Source organism: Podarcis erhardii (genome assembly GCF_964252035.2).
Source record: "Podarcis erhardii genome assembly, chromosome: 16".
Classification (NCBI taxonomy): domain Eukaryota; kingdom Metazoa; phylum Chordata; class Lepidosauria; order Squamata; family Lacertidae; genus Podarcis; species Podarcis erhardii.
Window position 1 is genome coordinate 30,537,950 of NC_138514.1, and position 16,716 is coordinate 30,554,665.

Consider the following 16,716-nt stretch of genomic DNA (forward strand, 5'->3'; position numbering starts at 1 on the left):
CACTGGTCTTCTTATGACGGAGGAACTGGTTTTGTAGTAGGCTTAGATTCACAGGGGTCAGCAAACGTTTTCAGCAGGGGGCCGGTCCACTGTCCCTCAGACCTTGTGGGGGGGACGGACTATATTTTGAAAGGGAAAAAATGAACAAATTCCTATGCCCCACAAATAACCCAGAGATGCATTTTAAATAAAAGCACACATTCTACTCATGTAAAAACACGCTGGTTCCCAGACCATCCACGGGTTGAATTTAGAAGGTGATTGGGCCAGATCTGGGCCTTAGTTTGCCTACCCATGGCTTAGAATGTAGTAGCCCAGAGTAGCTGGGGCAACCCTGCCAGATGAATGGCATATAAATATATTATTATTATTATTTATTAGCCAATTTCAGCATTGTCAGTCCACATCGTTGCTAGTGACTCCTCTCTGTTTGAAACCGCAAGAGTCTTCCTTTTGTTTGTTTATTGGTAGGGGAGTGTGGCGGAGGAAGGAGCCTGAAACACTTTATGTTTTTCTCATTTTCCTTGCAAATCCTTGAGAGGTGCCTTGAGAGTTCAAGCTTTTTCAAGCATCCCATTTGCAGAAGCTCCCTAGTTTTCAAGGTGGAGGGGTTGAAGTACCCATCAACTGCCATATACTCGAATGAATCAAGGTATTTTCCTTCAGGGAAGCCTTAGGATTGATTCCTCCTTTTCCAAGGCCAGGTATTTCAAAGACAACTTTTCAATCACTGTGGAGTCACATTGTCTTTTCCAATCTTGATGCTGGGCACTTAATGTATTCCTCCCACCAAGAGCACCTGTGTACGTTTTGTGGATCTGCCATTGCATACACTTTAAAACAAAGTGACACTTTGACTGCCTTAGTGAATCTCTTCTGACAGGCTGATCTGGCAACGGGGAGCGTGGTGAGTGGGATGACGTGCAGGGCTGGGGCAGAATGGGAATGCACATATCCAAACAGTTGCATCTCACCTGAGAACACTTAAGTTTTTGTGACAATGGCTCTGGGTGCCTTTTGAGATGTGGGATGGGGAGGAAATGACCTGGAAAGGAGTGTGGTGCAGTGGAACTTTTCCTGATAGGAGTGGACTGGCTTTATGATGCATTGAACTTATTTCACGGATTCCAGGAGCTGGAATTGCTGTGTAAGGCAACCGATTGATCCATGACTATAGGAACATGTTGCAAGATCTCTTCAGGAGCCTCTGGGAGGGGCTGCTGCTAGCTCAGCTGGCAGATGCATGTGGACCAATGTTTTGAAGATTGAGCCCTAGGTCATCACAGTGGTGAGGAGCAGGCACTGGGGTGTGTGGCTTGTGCACATCCTGGGGGTGTGGCCCGCCGCCTGCAGGGGCGTGGCATGCGTCCTGGGTGCGTGGTTTGCTGCCCGCAGGGGTGTGGTGCTCAGCGCAGGCAGGATATAGCTGCAATGGCACCCCACCGGGATCACGCTGTGGGGGGAAGTGTGCTCCCCCGCCCCCCTCTTCCTCCACCAGGGGGTCATCATATTACTGAGCCAAACAGGGATTGCAATAGGTATAAGTCTTTCCCACACCAAACCCCCAGAATGCCCGTTTTTCAGTTGAAGGCCTAAACTGGAGGTTCGGGTAAGAAGAATATACTTTAAGATGATTTGGACGGTTTGTGTTTAAATATGGAAACTGATTGCATTCTAACCATATTTAATTTGGTGAACATACCGTCCCTGACATTGCCTCCCCCCGCCCTTTCTCTCACACACAGTGCCTTGAAGGAAGAGAACACCAGCATTGTAACATCACATTGGGGAGCGCATGAATCCAGATCTTGTGGCATTGCGCTCTTTTGTTTCTTGTTCACCTCCTGTCGAAATAACGGAACGACACAAAAGGCCTGCCTGGAGGGGTCGCAGGGTCCCTCAGCCGAAGCGATGGGAAAATAAATATCACCGCTAAGAATAAAAATCATCCATCAAAGTGCTCAGTAGTGCCTGACAATGAGGGAGGTGTGAATCTCTCCTAAAAATAAATGTAAAAATGTCAGGTGCTACTGCTCTCTATAATGCACAGTGAAGCATGTCATAAAATATTACTTTGTCTTTCCATCCCTTCTTAATGTGCTTGGCTTTTCTTTCTTTGACACTCGTTCTTGCCCCTTGGCTCTTTCCTTAAAGAGAGTGGAGCAAAAAGCACTTTGTGTTGCAGAAAGTCCAAGGCTTGTGTATTGTGCATGCTGTGTCCTATTTATTTGTTTGAAAGCTTAAATTGGCCATTACATCTGCATTCATTTTAGCTCAGTGGAACAGACTACCTTGGGAAGGTGGTGAACTCTCCTTTGGAGGTTTTCAAACAGAGCTTGGATGGCCATCTGCCAGAGATGGCATAGCTGTGATTCCTGCATTGCTGGGGATTGGGGCTAGATAATCCCCGAAGTCCCTTCCAACTCTGCAATCCTATGATTCATTCACTGAAAAGATAGGTATTTACTTGGCAATTCCTCCCTTTCTCTGAATTAGTCCCTTTTCAGCAAGGCAGTGGGAAGTGGCTAAATCATGATACCGATAATAGATGGGGGTGGAGTAGAGAAATCTGATAAAGGTAAAAAAAAATAAGAGGTCCAGCGCCGAGGGCCTTCTGGTGGTTCCCTCACTGCGAGAAGCCAAGTTACAGGGAACCAGGCAGAGGACCTTCTCGGTAGTGGCACCTGCCCTGTGGAACGCCCTCCCATCAGATGTCAAAAAGAACAACTACTACCAGACTTTTAGAAGACATCTGAAGGCAGCCCTGTTTAGGGAAGCTTTTAATGTTTGATGCATTATTGTATTTTAATATTTTGTTGGAAGCTGCCCAGAGTGGCTGGGGAAGCCCAGCCAGATGGGCGGGGTATAAATAAATTATTATTATTATTATTATTATTATTATTATTATTATTATTATTATTATTAGAGCCCTGCAGGATCAGGCCAGGGAGCCATCTAGCTCAGCATCCTGTGCTCAGAGTGGCTAAGCAGGTGTCTATGTGAAGCTCAAAAGCAGGACCTGAACAGCATACTGCCTCGAATAGGGGAGGCAGAAACCCAGGGTGGCATTCAACATTACCCCTAAACACTGACGTTAATAGAAATGACTGACCTAGGGTCTACTCTAATAGGACGATGGGTGATGTATTGAGGCATCATCCAAAATGGGTTCACACTGTGGTAATGTTTTCATAACATTGGACATGGCAATGTATCGTGAATCACAATGTGTGTGTGTGTGCTATGTAAAAAATTGTGATGTGGGATAAATGATGAAGCTGGCCATCACTTCTCTCCTGATTTCTACTGCCCTTGTTGCTCTGTGCTATAAAACAACAGGTGCAACAATATGTTAAACTGGGTAAGTAAAAGTGTGTCTCCTAATTAGTAGCATTTGCCAGGACATTACCCAGTTTACCTCTCCATAGTTCCATCCTTATTTCAGACATTGTGCTATATCAGTATATCACTGATGCTGAAAACTGGACATGGCTCAGCCCTAGGACTTAATTCAAAACAACCTATAGCCAGATCTTCCATAAATTTGTCTAATCCTCTTTAAAGCCATCCAATTGATGCTTGTCTCCCTCTTGTGAGAGCAAATTCCATAATTATAATATGTCCTGCAAGAAGTACTCCTCTTCTGCCTTTTCAAGCATTCAGCTTCATTGATTGTCCCCAAGTTCTAGTATTGCTAAGAGTCCCTGTTCCGTTGTGCCATTGCAAAATTAATTTCAGCCCAGACACATGGGCTCAGTCATTCGACAGGGTTCAGGCACTTATAGCTCCATGGTACATATATAAATCTTCATATTCGGTCAGTAGCTTACATAGGTCAAATAATTTTTCCACAGCAGACAGCAAGGCCACTTCCACCTTAAAAGGAGCTGGTGTTGCAGGCTCTCATGACCCCTCCATGTGCGCAGAGGCCAGACCTGTGTGATTGGGGTTTCCCGGCTGCGTCACTCGCCGGGCTGGCCAATCTGGTGGGTCGGGGGGGGGGTGGACTGCCCATTAAAGGCAGGGCGCAGCTGGGAGATTTCTCTCTTTTGTCTTCCAGTGCTCCAGAAGGGCAGGGCCCCGACTGACTCCAGCTACGAAAGCTGAGGCTTCTGGAGTTGGGCTACTGTTTAGGGAGTTTCATTGCTGTTGTTGATACTATTTTTTTATGTTTACTTTTAGATCTTAGGATTTATGTGGAAATCCCTCAATTTGGTTGTGTGCTTTTTAATGCATTTTATTTATTGTTCATGACTGCGTTTGTTATGTTTGTAATTAAAAAGATATAAGTTGTAAGCCACTTTGAGCAGAACTTTACCTATGGAAGGGCAGCATGCAAATGACGATGGTGGTGGTGGTGAATCATGTAGGTGTTGGCGGAAGAACTGCAGTGGAACAGAAACAATGTTGCGTGTGACAAATACAAGGTGGAAAAGAAAATGAAACCTTCTTACATCCCTAGAGAGGGTTCCACCTTCCTTCTTTCAGTTCTTTGTGCTTTTCAAGGCTCAGATTAATTCTGTTGGATATTGCTTTTACCCTAATCACTTGGAAAAGTGAAGTAAATGTGTGTGTGAATTAGGGACAGCTGATCTGGGGAAAGGTGAGGGACAGAAATTACCAGGGAAAGGAGTGGGAATCCCAACACACACTCACTCAAAAAAGATGAAATGTGTTCACAGGCCCAGAAAGTTTAGCAACGCCTGGGTTACATCTTTGATTCTGGGATAAAGAAGCAATGGTTCACTCCCATTTTTGAAAACTGATCCTGTTTTGTTCTCTTCAGGTCTGTCCAAATCACTGGGGCTCATTGAAGGCTATGGTGGCCGTGGGAAAGGTGGGCTTCCTGCCACGCTTTCCCCTGAGGAGGAAGAGAAAGCCAAGGGACCGCATGAGAAATATGGCTACAATTCGTACCTCAGTGAGAAAATATCACTGGACCGTACTATACCAGATTATCGACCAACCAAGTAAGTCCCTCATTTTATACTAGGGACCAATGGATCTGTCCATTTTGCTTCTCTCGGTTTTGTATTTTTCTGATCCCTGATCCACTTCTCCACATTTTTGCTGCAGTGTGTGTGTGTGTGTGTGTGTGTGTGTGTGTGTGTGTGTGTGTTTTTGGAACGGGGAAAAGATCCTCATGAAACAATTATCAGTGTTTTGGTGTGAATTTCTCCTATTCAACATGCAATACATGCTTGGAAGCTGCAACATCAAACCTCAGAATGAATGGTCACAAAACAGACAACATTCTCTCATAATTCAATGAAATGTTAGTCTACTGCCTAATCTCCCTATGAATAGATCGGCTTTGACTCCACATACAGGTGGGCTTCCTTTCTTCTGCCCTTCCAGTCCCAATACCCCCCAGGGAAGATTTTTAATGTTTAATGCTTTATTGTATTTTTATATATGTTGCAAGCTACCCAGAGTGGCTGGGGCAACCCAGTCAGATGGGCGGGGGTATAAATAATAAAATTATAATAATCATTATTATGGAATAGGAGGCCCTATTTTCTTTGGAGAAAGGTTGGAGGGTATGTGATAGCTCAGTGAGAGAGCATGCGGGAAGACTTATCATTCCTAACATTATGCATGCACAGATATTAATATTACTACAAATGCACAGGGCTTTTAGAGAGGGAAGTTTTGGCACAGTACAGTTGTGCGTGATCATAATTGTGTGACCAGGCCGTGACAGCCCCAGCCCCCAGGGATCATAAGAAAGGAATAAAGACTCTGACAACATGTTAAGGAATTAAAATTAGGCCACAACTTTATTAAACTTCCAAATGTATGAAGACCTTGGCTTAGGCCTTGGGTGTGTATCCCTCCCAGCCCTCCAGCTGGGGGAACTGGGGAATATCAGGGTAAATGGGATACGGGGGTGCACTGCGAGACGTATGTGTAACAGGCAGCCCAGCCCATATCCCCGCACGCAGGGTAGTTCACTGACAGCCTTTTGGTGTAGGGCCAGTGACACCCATTATATAACCTCTTTTAAGAGGGGATCCTGGAATCAATGTCGCATGGGGGGGTGAATCACCACTTCATGTCCTCCCCCATATAGGGAAGAAAGGACTAAAGGATTCCACCCAAGGCCATAAACTGCCAAAGTGGGGACGAATAGCTACGGGGAAGACAAAACCTGCCAATGCAGGAAAAATTTCTTCCCAGTCCTTCAGCAGCAACAAGTCAAAGACTGTAGCAGCGCCTGCTAAACAGGAAGAAAAAGTTAACCTGCAAACAAGAAAACATTAAACTAAGGGAGGGGTTGGAGGGTGAATCTCCAGAGCCAACTACCTGGCTACTGTTGGCTCCACCCTCTCTATATATAATTGGGACTGGCCCCCCTCCTAGCAATGAAACTTGACTACTGAAGCTGGGCGTGAACTTCCAAATAATAATACGGAGAGGCAAGCCAGCCCCTGTTAGCCATTAAGTTCCCTGGGAACTGTAGCACCATGCACAATCCCGCAAAGGGCACCTGCAATGTAAAGTGTGGGCATGTACTCTGTTGCTTGGAGTCTCATTCCATAATATTTGGAAATCCACACAGAAGGCGAGGACATCCGCTCCTGATGGCTCTGATGAAGATGAGTGTTGTATTGAAGCTTTACCCAAGTGGGATCATGAGCTCCAACGGAACCCTGAGTGAGGGGATCTATTTATTTATTTTAAGCATGGGGGGGGGAATCAGTGCATTGCCAACGCACTCTGGAAGAGGCCCCATTTATGAAACGGAACGAAATGGACCAAAACAAAACACCTGGTAATAAATAACCAAAGTATGCAAGTACAGGCAGGTGAGCTTGAATTAACATCCAGAAGGAAGCATCCCTCAAACCCCCTGGACATGTGGAAGCCACATTCCTTTAGAAGACATCTGAAGGCAGCCCTGCATAGGGAAGTTTTTAATGTTTAATGTTTTGTTATGTTCTTGTGTATGCTGGAAGCCGCCCAGAGTGTCTGGGGGAACCCATTCAATTGGGTGCGGTACAGATAATAAAATAATGATGGTGACTGAAGATTTATACAAACTCGTAGCATATGAACAACTTGCATATAAATGCAGACTTGCCATGGGCAAATTCAATGATATTTGGAATCCATTCTTACAAATACTGTAATAGGTTTAGATATGGCGGAATACAATAACAACCTTGTAAAATATACAGTTTTGGGTTTCCCCCCTCCCCCCTTTATTTTCCCTTCTGTTTCTCTTACTCTTTTTCTCTCTTTTATTTATGTCTCACATATAATTATGTACTTTTTGAACTTTCAATAAAGTTGTTTAAAATCTAAAAATAATAATGATGGCGATGGCGATTCCATGGCTCTCCAGCCAAGGACTTGGGAGTAAATTCACCCTCCCTGCTGTGTGAGCTTTGGGTACATGAATCCAAAATGTGCGCCCAGGCCTTGCTGTCCAGCATTCACCAAGGTGAGCAAGGTGGGCTAAAGAGCACCCCCACAAAGACACCAGCAAGCTTGAAGTCTTGGGAATGTGCCTCACGTGTGACATTAGTCCCATAATGCCTCAGGGTGCCCTTCTTCAATTCCCTTTCCTTTCCAAACTGAATGCCAAACAGACCAAAGACACAGATAACGAATAAGCCAGGAAAACCCTACAGTGTGAAGTCAGCAAAAATGGGGAGTTGGGTTCCCCGCACTCAAGAAAAATCCCTAGATAGCTCCCAGAAATGGTGGCTTGCAAAGGGGTGGGGGAGAGAGAACCACTGTAGAGTTATGGGGTATGTAGAAGCTCAATGAAGAGGAGGGGGTGGAAAAAGGCATAAAAAGCTGCTCAGTCACCCACCTGCCCATATGGTTCCCCACCCCCTCCCCTTGGGAGAGACCAGCGCTTGGCTTCCCACAAAGGGGTTGTGTGTGTAACAATTGATTTCCTGTCAAAGAGTGGGAGCAACAGAAACACAGCATTGGAGGCCTTCAGGCAAAACAATGTAGAGCAGGTGGTGCAGGGTGTTTTTGGCCAGGGAAGGAGAAATGGGAAAGCTTGGTCAGGGTCTGGGGTTGTAGCGAAGCCTGGAGGAAAGGTTTGTGTCTTGGTGGTAGAGCACTGCTGTCAGGGAACTGCCATCGGAGAGTCAGGTGGTGGAGGGGCTCAAGGAGGCTAGGAGACCCTCGGATGCGGAGGAAGGAACCAGCAGGGGGAGAGAGAGAGTTCATGGAGAAACTCAGTCGGAGGGATGGCTCCCAGAGACTTCCAGTGAAAACAGCGGGGAGGTCTCAGGACCTCCTCTGGGTACACCTACTCCTCGCAGGAAACTGTCACGCCAAGAATCCCGAAGGAGAGTTTCCGTTAAGGAACTCTTATGTTGGTGCAAATTCCGGAAACGCCCACTGACAGATTCTGCCAGCGATTGAGGGAGTCATGCTTTGAGGGCTCCCGTAAAGGCAGAGCTTTGAGACCTACGCCAAAGCTCTGAGGGATTCAGCTTTTACGCACAAGCAGCTCATTATCCCATCACAACTGCATTTTAGGAAGAAGGTCCCAGATAACTCCAGGTATTGCTGTGAAAGACTCCCATCTGAAATCCTGGGAAGACCACTGCCGCTCAGAATGGTCAGTGACTTGGAGTCTGATCACACCTGGATGGTCACATGTTCCCACCTCTGGCATTAAGAATACATGAGCTAGGTTGGCCAATGGTGCAAGGCAGCTTCCTGGCATCATCTCACATCACCATTAGTCATTTTTAGCTCTGTTAACCTAACAGCTTGCATGCACTTGGCAGAACTGAATTTTTGCATGCCTTGAATTTTTCAACTGTGCAGATGTTCTTTTGTAATTGCTCTTCTATCCCTCCCACCCACCTTTGGAACTCTAAATGTTGGGACTGGCTTCTCTTTGAAGAAAGCAAAAGAAAAGAAAAGAGCAAGCCCTGAACTACTTACAAAACCTGTTTCAAGGCTTTGGGCTGTAAAACCAACTTACTTTTGCTCACTGAAATTAATGGGCATGACTAGCATAGGACCATTAATTTCAGTGGGTTTTCTCTGAGTAGAAATTGGATACAGCCTAACCTCCTTCCTCTTGAAGGAGCGAATGCCTCTCCTAAGATGAATGTTATGCTGTACACTTCCCTCACCTGAATGTCATTTTTTAAAAAAAGAAAAAGTACATTTCCCCCCTTGTCTGCAAGGTATGCTATTTAGTTGAGTAAAACTCACATGATTAATCAACTAAGATTTATTTCCTATGCATGATCATACGCCTCTCTCTCCACTCAGAAGTACTGTTTCTTGTCTTTACCTTCAGATCTTCTTCCAAGCTCTGGCCCCCTTTAACAGATTTCAGTGGTAAGCCTCTCCCAGAAAGATTGTTGTGTTAGTCTGTTGCACTAAAAAAACCACAAGGTTTCATGGACCAGAATCCACTTTATTAGATGTATGGTGGGAGAGAGAAAAAGTGAGAAAGAGAAATGTTAGCCATAGGGAAGGGCTGTGGGGATGTTGGGTGCAGCAGCAGAGGAGGAGGGATACGGTGGGTGCAGTGCACCCTGGGTGTCACCACTGAGGGGGGTGACAAAATGCCGGGTGGCACTCACTATGGGGCCTGAGCCACAGGTCTCTCCTGGGAAAGACACAGTGGCTTGGGCGCTCGCAGGCTCCATGCTGCCAAACGGTCCTCCCGCTGCCTCTCCCCCAGCTGTAGGGTGGCTGAGTGGGAGGAGGCAGGCAGATCCCGGAGGCCCCTTGGTGTGCTCCACCCCTATGGGCGGCTCTGGTTGGGTGTGGCATGATTAAAAGCTAAAGGTAAAGGACCCCTGACAGTTAAGTCCAGTCGCAAATGACTCTGGGGTTGTGGCACTCATCTCGCTTTACAGGCCGAGGGAGCCATTGTTTGTCCGCAGACAGTTTTTCTGGGTCATGTGACCAGCATGACTAAGCCGCTTCTGGCGAAACCAGAGCAGCGCACGAAAACACCATTTACCTTCCCACCGGAGTGGTACCTATTTACCTATTTGCACTTTGACGTGCTTTCGAACCGCTAGGTTGGCAGGAGCTGGGGCCGAGCAACAGGAGCTCACCCCGTCGCAGGGATTCGAACCGCCGACCTTCCGATCAGCAAGTCCTGGGAAAAGAATTGACATCTGGGCTTGTTGCAGGATCTGGTCCTCATGCCTCTGTTATGTGGTCTTTTGCTGCTAGGGGGTAGCTATTAACAAATTAGAGTTTGGTTCAGACCAATGGTGGTTGCCCTGGGTGCAAAATTGTTAGGAGGAGCAAAATTTAAACACCTAGTGCTGTATCAATACAACTGCATGCTTTGATTGCTGGGCTCTGTTGAAAATGGCTTCTCCATGCAAATCAGGAAGTGGTCTCTCCAGACAATGGAACAACTCTTCATTTCTTATCTCTGCAGCTGCCCCTTATGGAGCTACAATTCTTGCATGAAGAGGATTTGATTGTTAAACCACTCTGGAAATTGTAGCTCTGTGAGGCATGATATTGTTTTAAACATGCAGTGCAGATGGGGTCTAAGATGGAGGAATGATATGGGGGATGAATGGGTTACACTCCCCGGCTGAAGATACAATTCTCCATGGCAATTAGACTTGGAAAAAGGTACTATTGGGTATGTGGCCTCACCTCTGCTGGAATGAAGCATAATTGTTGGCGGCAGGGAGGAATAAGTGTGGTCAGGGAATGTGTGGGTTTTTGTATATGCATGGCTGTATGTGGTACCCACAACAGTTTCTCGGGTTATGAAATGTGCTTGCTGCCACCCAAAGTGTTTGTGTTCAGTGCCCTCGATATGCTGGTGGCACCTAGCTCTGCCACGTTCTCCAGCTTGCCTTATTTACCAGGAGCAGCTCCCTGCATTTTGGGGACTTGGCAAATCTCTGTCCCTATTTTGTCCTTGTTAGAGAGCCATCCTTTCTCTCGTAACACATGCATATCTAAATTCAGGCATGCAGACTCTCTGAACGGCACACAGCCTGGTATTTCACCCCCCCCCCCGCGAGTACCAAATTTATATATCAAAAGGTTAACCTATTTTAGGACAGTCATGCTATTCTCTTTGACAAGAACAAACATGCTTTTTTAAAATTAGAAGGCAAGCGGCTGCCAAGATAGTGAGTATAGCAAGCAACTTCAATAGCACTAAATGGCAGTGATTGTCAGTACCTGTTCTGATACCCCCCCCAAAAAAACACAAAACTCCCCACAATAGCCAAGCACCCAGAGTGCTTTTTGGCAAAGGAAACAGCAGCCAGCTATGTCTGCCAAACTCTGGAGTCGCAAAGCTAAAATAGAGGGGGGCGGTATTTCTAATTTCCCCCACACTTGCACTTTCATAGCTGTTTCTCCCACGTGCCGGTTTCAGGTAATATGTAGCATGTGTGAATATAAAGCTAGGAGAGGTGTGCACACAGGCACATATCCTCCCATGCTGATCTTATCTCCTGATCATCTTTGATGTTGGGAATCCTAGGCAATCCGGTTTCTTGACTGTTTGGTTGAACACAGAGTCTCCCCGAAGATTCATCCTTCAAAGAACAGTGGCAGCGCATAGGGGTTTTGGTCATGCACCCATGCACCTCTGCTCAGTTTGAGACCTTTTGCATTATTTTGAATGTCTGAAGAAGACTTGAATGTGCCTGTGTGGGGTACTTATAGGTCATTCTTTCACTCATGCTCCACCGCACACTCTTCTTAATTCTGTTAAAAAATATGCCACGGTATTATTAGATACGGCTTTTCCTGTTTTCTCCCTCCCTTTCAGAAAGCAAGTTACATGTATATATATTCTTTGGGTGGGGGAGAGAATGTGAGTCTTTTGTAGAAGTTAAAAGCAAATGATGGGGGGAACCCAAATGCTTAACTCATCTTAGCATCTGATTAAAACATATACAAGTCTAAGGAATTTAGCTCAAATGGGTTTCAAATTGCTCCATTAGCAGGGGAAACTGGCTAAGCCCCCCTCTGGCTTATTTGAAACTGTGTATTAATCTAATCATAGCTCTGAAAGCATGCATAGACACATAGAAACCACTAGGCAATTTGCAAAACCAACAGATTCAAGGAGGCTGGCAGCCTCCCTTCCTGTTTTGTGATCTGCCATTTTCTTGAATAATAATAACAAAAAAATCCGTGTTTTTCTTTTCAGCAAAAGTAGTTTTGACCTTTTCTTCAGCTTAAGGAATTTCAGAAGTGCAAAGTAACCTTGGAAGGAAACATTGCTTGATGTTAGCCTCAGAATCCATTTACTTCAGGTGCAATACACCTTGTGTTCCATCAATGTAGATGGGATGATAAATAATGTCAGGAGCTCTCCTCTTTCACTCACCTCTACAGATCTACAAAAGCTTTCCAGTTCAGGTTGAGATTTTGCCTGGGCAAGGATAGTTGTTCCTGACTGAGACATTCAAAATTAAGAGCATAAAAAAGCCTACTGGATCACGCCAGTGGCCCATCTAATCCGGCATCTGGTTCTCACAGCAGCCAACCATATGCCGTTTCTGGAAACCCACAAGCAGGACCCAAGCACAAGAGCCCTCTTGCCTCCTGCAATTTCCAGCAGCTATTGTTCAGAAGCATTGCTGTCTCTAACTGAGGATGCAGAGCATGGTCACCAGGGCTAGTGGCCAAATTGTTCTTTGGCTTCACCTTCTGGCTTTGATGATGAGCAATTTCCCCCACATCAATGCATGCTTGTGGATTGTTTTCACTCATATGTGCATTTATACACATATTGTATAATATGGTTGGAAAACTGTATAGCAAAAGCCAGAAATACAGATTTAGAAGGTTCACATGTTGCTTCAGAAATTGTGGATTAAGTAGATTTGCATTTAAATGCAAACGGAATGAAACATCTCCTCATCCCTGCTTTTCCAGGTCCCAGATCACTACGTCCCTGCCAAGCTCTGCTGATTCTTGAGGAGCAGAAGGCTCAGAAAATAGCATTCCTTCTCTGCTCTGACATGTCCCTCTCATCGCATAGTCTGTGCTGCCAGACTGACCTTGTATCCCTGGCTTTCAGTGGCTAGTGGGTAAAAGGTAAAGGTAAAGAAACTTCTGACCATTAGGTCCAGTCATGACCGACTCTGGGGTTGCAGCGCTCATTTCGCTTTATTGGCTGAGGGAGCCGGTGTACAGTTTCCGGGTCATGTGGCCAGCATGACTAAGCTGCTTCTGGCGAACCAGAGCAGTGCACGGAAATGCCGTTTACCTTCCTACCGGAGCGGTACCTATTTATCTACTTGCACTTTGACGTGCTTTTGAACTACTAGATTGGCAGGAGCAGGGACCAAACAATGGGAGCTCACCCCGTCGTGGGGATTCGAACTGCCGACCTTCGGATCGGCAAGTCCTAGGCTCTGTGGTTTAACCCACAGCGCCACCCACGTCCCAGCTAATGGGTAGGGCTGGGCAACATATTGATATATTGTCCAAACCTGGTTTAAAATCCTTACCAGGGCTGTCTTAAGCATATCCGACGCCGTGGTGCAAAGATCCGTCCGGCACTCCACCCCCCGTTTCCCAGAGTTGCCGACCTTTTCCCAAGCCTCTGTGGGGATCGCTCTCCTCCCGCGGAGGCTTGGGAGGCAAGCTGCATGCCTGCCAGCCATATGGTTGACGGGGCGCAGGTGGCGGGCATGCAGGAGGGAAAGGGGAAGCCACCGGCAAAGCCGCGCAGCTCCCCCACTCGCTGGGGCCCCCCTGGCAGGCTGGCGCAATGCACCAGTAAACCCAATGGGAAAAATGGCTCTGGTCCTTACCATGAAATTGGTTTCATAATTTTTGATCAGGCAATATATTGCAAATTGTGATGATGGTGGTGGTGTGGTGTGTGTGTGTGTGTGTGTGTGTGTGTGTGTGTGTGTTTGCATGCTCTCACAGTGTGGGAAAAACCATGAACCAGCCAATGGTTCTCTCGATTCCTGCAGTCCCTGTTAACTCTGCCAGCTCATTCCTCCCCTGGCTACTTTAGGGGGCAGAGAATCACAATAGCAGGCGGCGGTAAAAATCACAATGCAGGAAGAACCGTGAAGCCAGCCCAATGCCTCTACGTAGCTATATCAGTATATTGCAATGTTTAGCTGGTGATATATCACAATGCTGAAAGCCAGATATCAGCAGTGGTACATCAGAGGGGTGCTCTTTCTGTAGATAATGGGCACCAGAGATTTTATTTGGGGATCTTGGGCTCAGGAATTGCTGAGCTGCTGGTCTTGGCCTTTGGTAGTCCTGTGTTGACCTCTGGTGCTGCTGGGTGATGATGGATCTGGCTGCTCCTTCCTCCTTGGAGCCTGGGCTCCTGTTCTTGATTGTGATCCTGCTAGCTGCCGCTTGAAGGACAACTTATGGCTTTGCTCAGATGCAGCTCTGAGTTGCTTTCCCAGTGTGGTGTAGTGGTTAAGAGTGGTAGACTCATAATCTGGTGAACCGGGTTCGCTTCCCTGCTCCTCCACATGCAGCTGCTGGGTGACCTTGGGCTAGTCCCACTTCTCTGAAGTCTCTCAGCCTCACTCACCTCACAGAGTGTTTGTTGTGGGGGTGGAAGGGAAAGGAGAATGTTAGCCGCTTTGAGACTCCTTTGGGTAGTGATAAAGCGGGATATCAAATCCAAACTCTTCTCCTTCTCTTCTATGGTTAGTGGCAAGGGTTGTGTGTGTGTGTGCATGTTACGAACAAAATGTGGTAATCAGAGGTAAAAATTAGCAGTTAAAAAAATGGGGGTGGAATTAATCATGTTGGTTATATGTACAGTGATACCTCGGGTTACATACGCTTCAGGTTACAGACGCTTCAGGTTACACACTCCGCTAACCCAGAAATAGTGCTTCAGGTTAAGAACTTTGCTTCAGGATGAGTACAGAAATTGGGCTCCGGCAGCACAGCAGCAGCAGGAAGCCCCATTAGTTAAAGTGGTGCTTCAGGTTAAGAACAGTTTCAGGTTAAGAACGGACCTCCAGAATGAATTAAGTACTTAGCCCGAGGTACCACTGTACTTGATTAAGCACTTAAATGACAGGCAATAACAAGGATAGCATGTTCAGAATTTATTATATAAGAATAGATTTCATTCAGCTTCCATACTTAAAAGAAGCAACACAAAACACCTTCTTTTTGAATGAACCTCCTCTTCTTCACCATTATTTTCATAGCATGCCCTTAAAGTACTCCCTTTTGTGTGCCTGGTAGTTATTAAACTAAGGCAGACTCGTAAATGAATCTTGGCTGTACAGGTATAGTAGATCTACTGACTCCTCTCCTAAGGAGGAAAGCGTATGTTGTGTGTGTTCTACTTTTTCTTTTTTCCTTTTCCCTTTTTTTGCAGGGGGTGTCTGATGGGGAAATTGTACAGTTGGAAAATGTGCTTTTAAAAAAAACAACAACCTTGCATGATTGGGTGCAAATAAATAGATTCCATCCCCTGCACACTTTGTTGTGTTGCCTTGCCTCTTCTGGCATTCGAGGCAAGAATATAGCTATATAAGTTTGATTACCCAGATTCAACAAGAACGCAGAATTTTGGAAGCAATAGACACTCTCACTGCTGCTTCTCTCCCACTCCTTCCTGCCAATACAATACTTCTTTGTTTGGATATCTTCCTTTGAACTTTGCCATAGAGTTTTCTTAATGGATCTGAAGGTTGATTGTGAATTCTTCCTGCATGTGGGAGGTAACAATGAGAGCATGTTAAGGTATGAATAGAAAACGAGGTTCTGCAAACCCCACGCTGCAAAGACAATTTTAAAAAAGGAATGTGCTATAAAAGAAGAGTTTCGACCAAGCAAAAAAATTTAACCTATCCCCTTGACAACATATCAAATAGTTTTCCATACAAAAGTAGAGAGAGAGAGAAAGCTGTTTATTCCTTCCATTCTTTTTCCATTAATCTCTCACCCCATATTTAGGGCCCAATTAATATATCATTTAAGTGGGACCTGTAGCAAAATATTGCACTCTTAGCTGGAGTACTCATCTTCTCCTCCCAGGTTTGCATCCTCTCATCTCACATTAACTTGGCATTTACTGGCCACCGAGCATGCTCAGTCCTCATTAGACTCTCTCTCCCTTCCCTAAAATCTTTTTAATACTGCAAACCCTACGGCATGGGTAGGCAAACTAAGGCCCAGGAGCCGTATCCTACCCAATCGCCTTCTAAATCTGGCCTGTGAATGGTCCGGGAATCAGTGTGTTTTTACATGAGTAGAATGTGTCCTTTTATTTTAAATGCATCTCTGAGTTATTTGTGGGGCATAGGAATTCGTTCATTATTTTTTTTCAAAATATAGTCCGGCCCCCCACAAGGTCTGAGGAACAGTGGACCAGCCCCCCGCTGAAAAAGTTTGCTGACCCCTGCCCTAGGGTTACCCTGAACCTTCTGATCCATAAGAACATGATAACAGTCTTAGTATATCAGGTCAAAGCTCTATCTATTCCAACACAAGTAGAGCCAAGAGTCCCTACCTCTTGTGTGTGGTGTTGAGCATGCACTGGGGTGTTAGTGGTGAGGCTTGCCAATTTCCACCCACCCACCCATGTTGAGGCTTCATGCATTTGCCCTGAATGCATGAATAGGCCTGAAGAGAGCCTACAATATATGTGCAGATACCTGCAGGCAGCTATGGAGTGAGAGTCAAAATGGCACAGGGAAAACCCCACCCTGAATGGGAAAGTCTTTTCTTCCTATTCAGGGGGAGATAGTATTTGCACTTCCCTTAATTTCA

The 16,716-nt window shown here is 45.8% G+C and overlaps 1 protein-coding gene across 1 annotated transcript in view; it reads left to right on the forward strand.

Annotated features, from left to right (window-relative positions):
* The window catches only part of LOC309331397 (polypeptide N-acetylgalactosaminyltransferase 17), a 72,084-nt gene that overhangs the window by 37,164 nt on the left and 18,204 nt on the right, over positions 1-16,716 (forward strand). Inside the window, exon 2 of the mRNA XM_081843612.1 lies at positions 4,787-4,970. Within this exon, the coding sequence (XP_081699738.1) occupies positions 4,787-4,970 (184 nt within the window). The remainder of the gene's footprint in view (positions 1-4,786; positions 4,971-16,716) is intronic.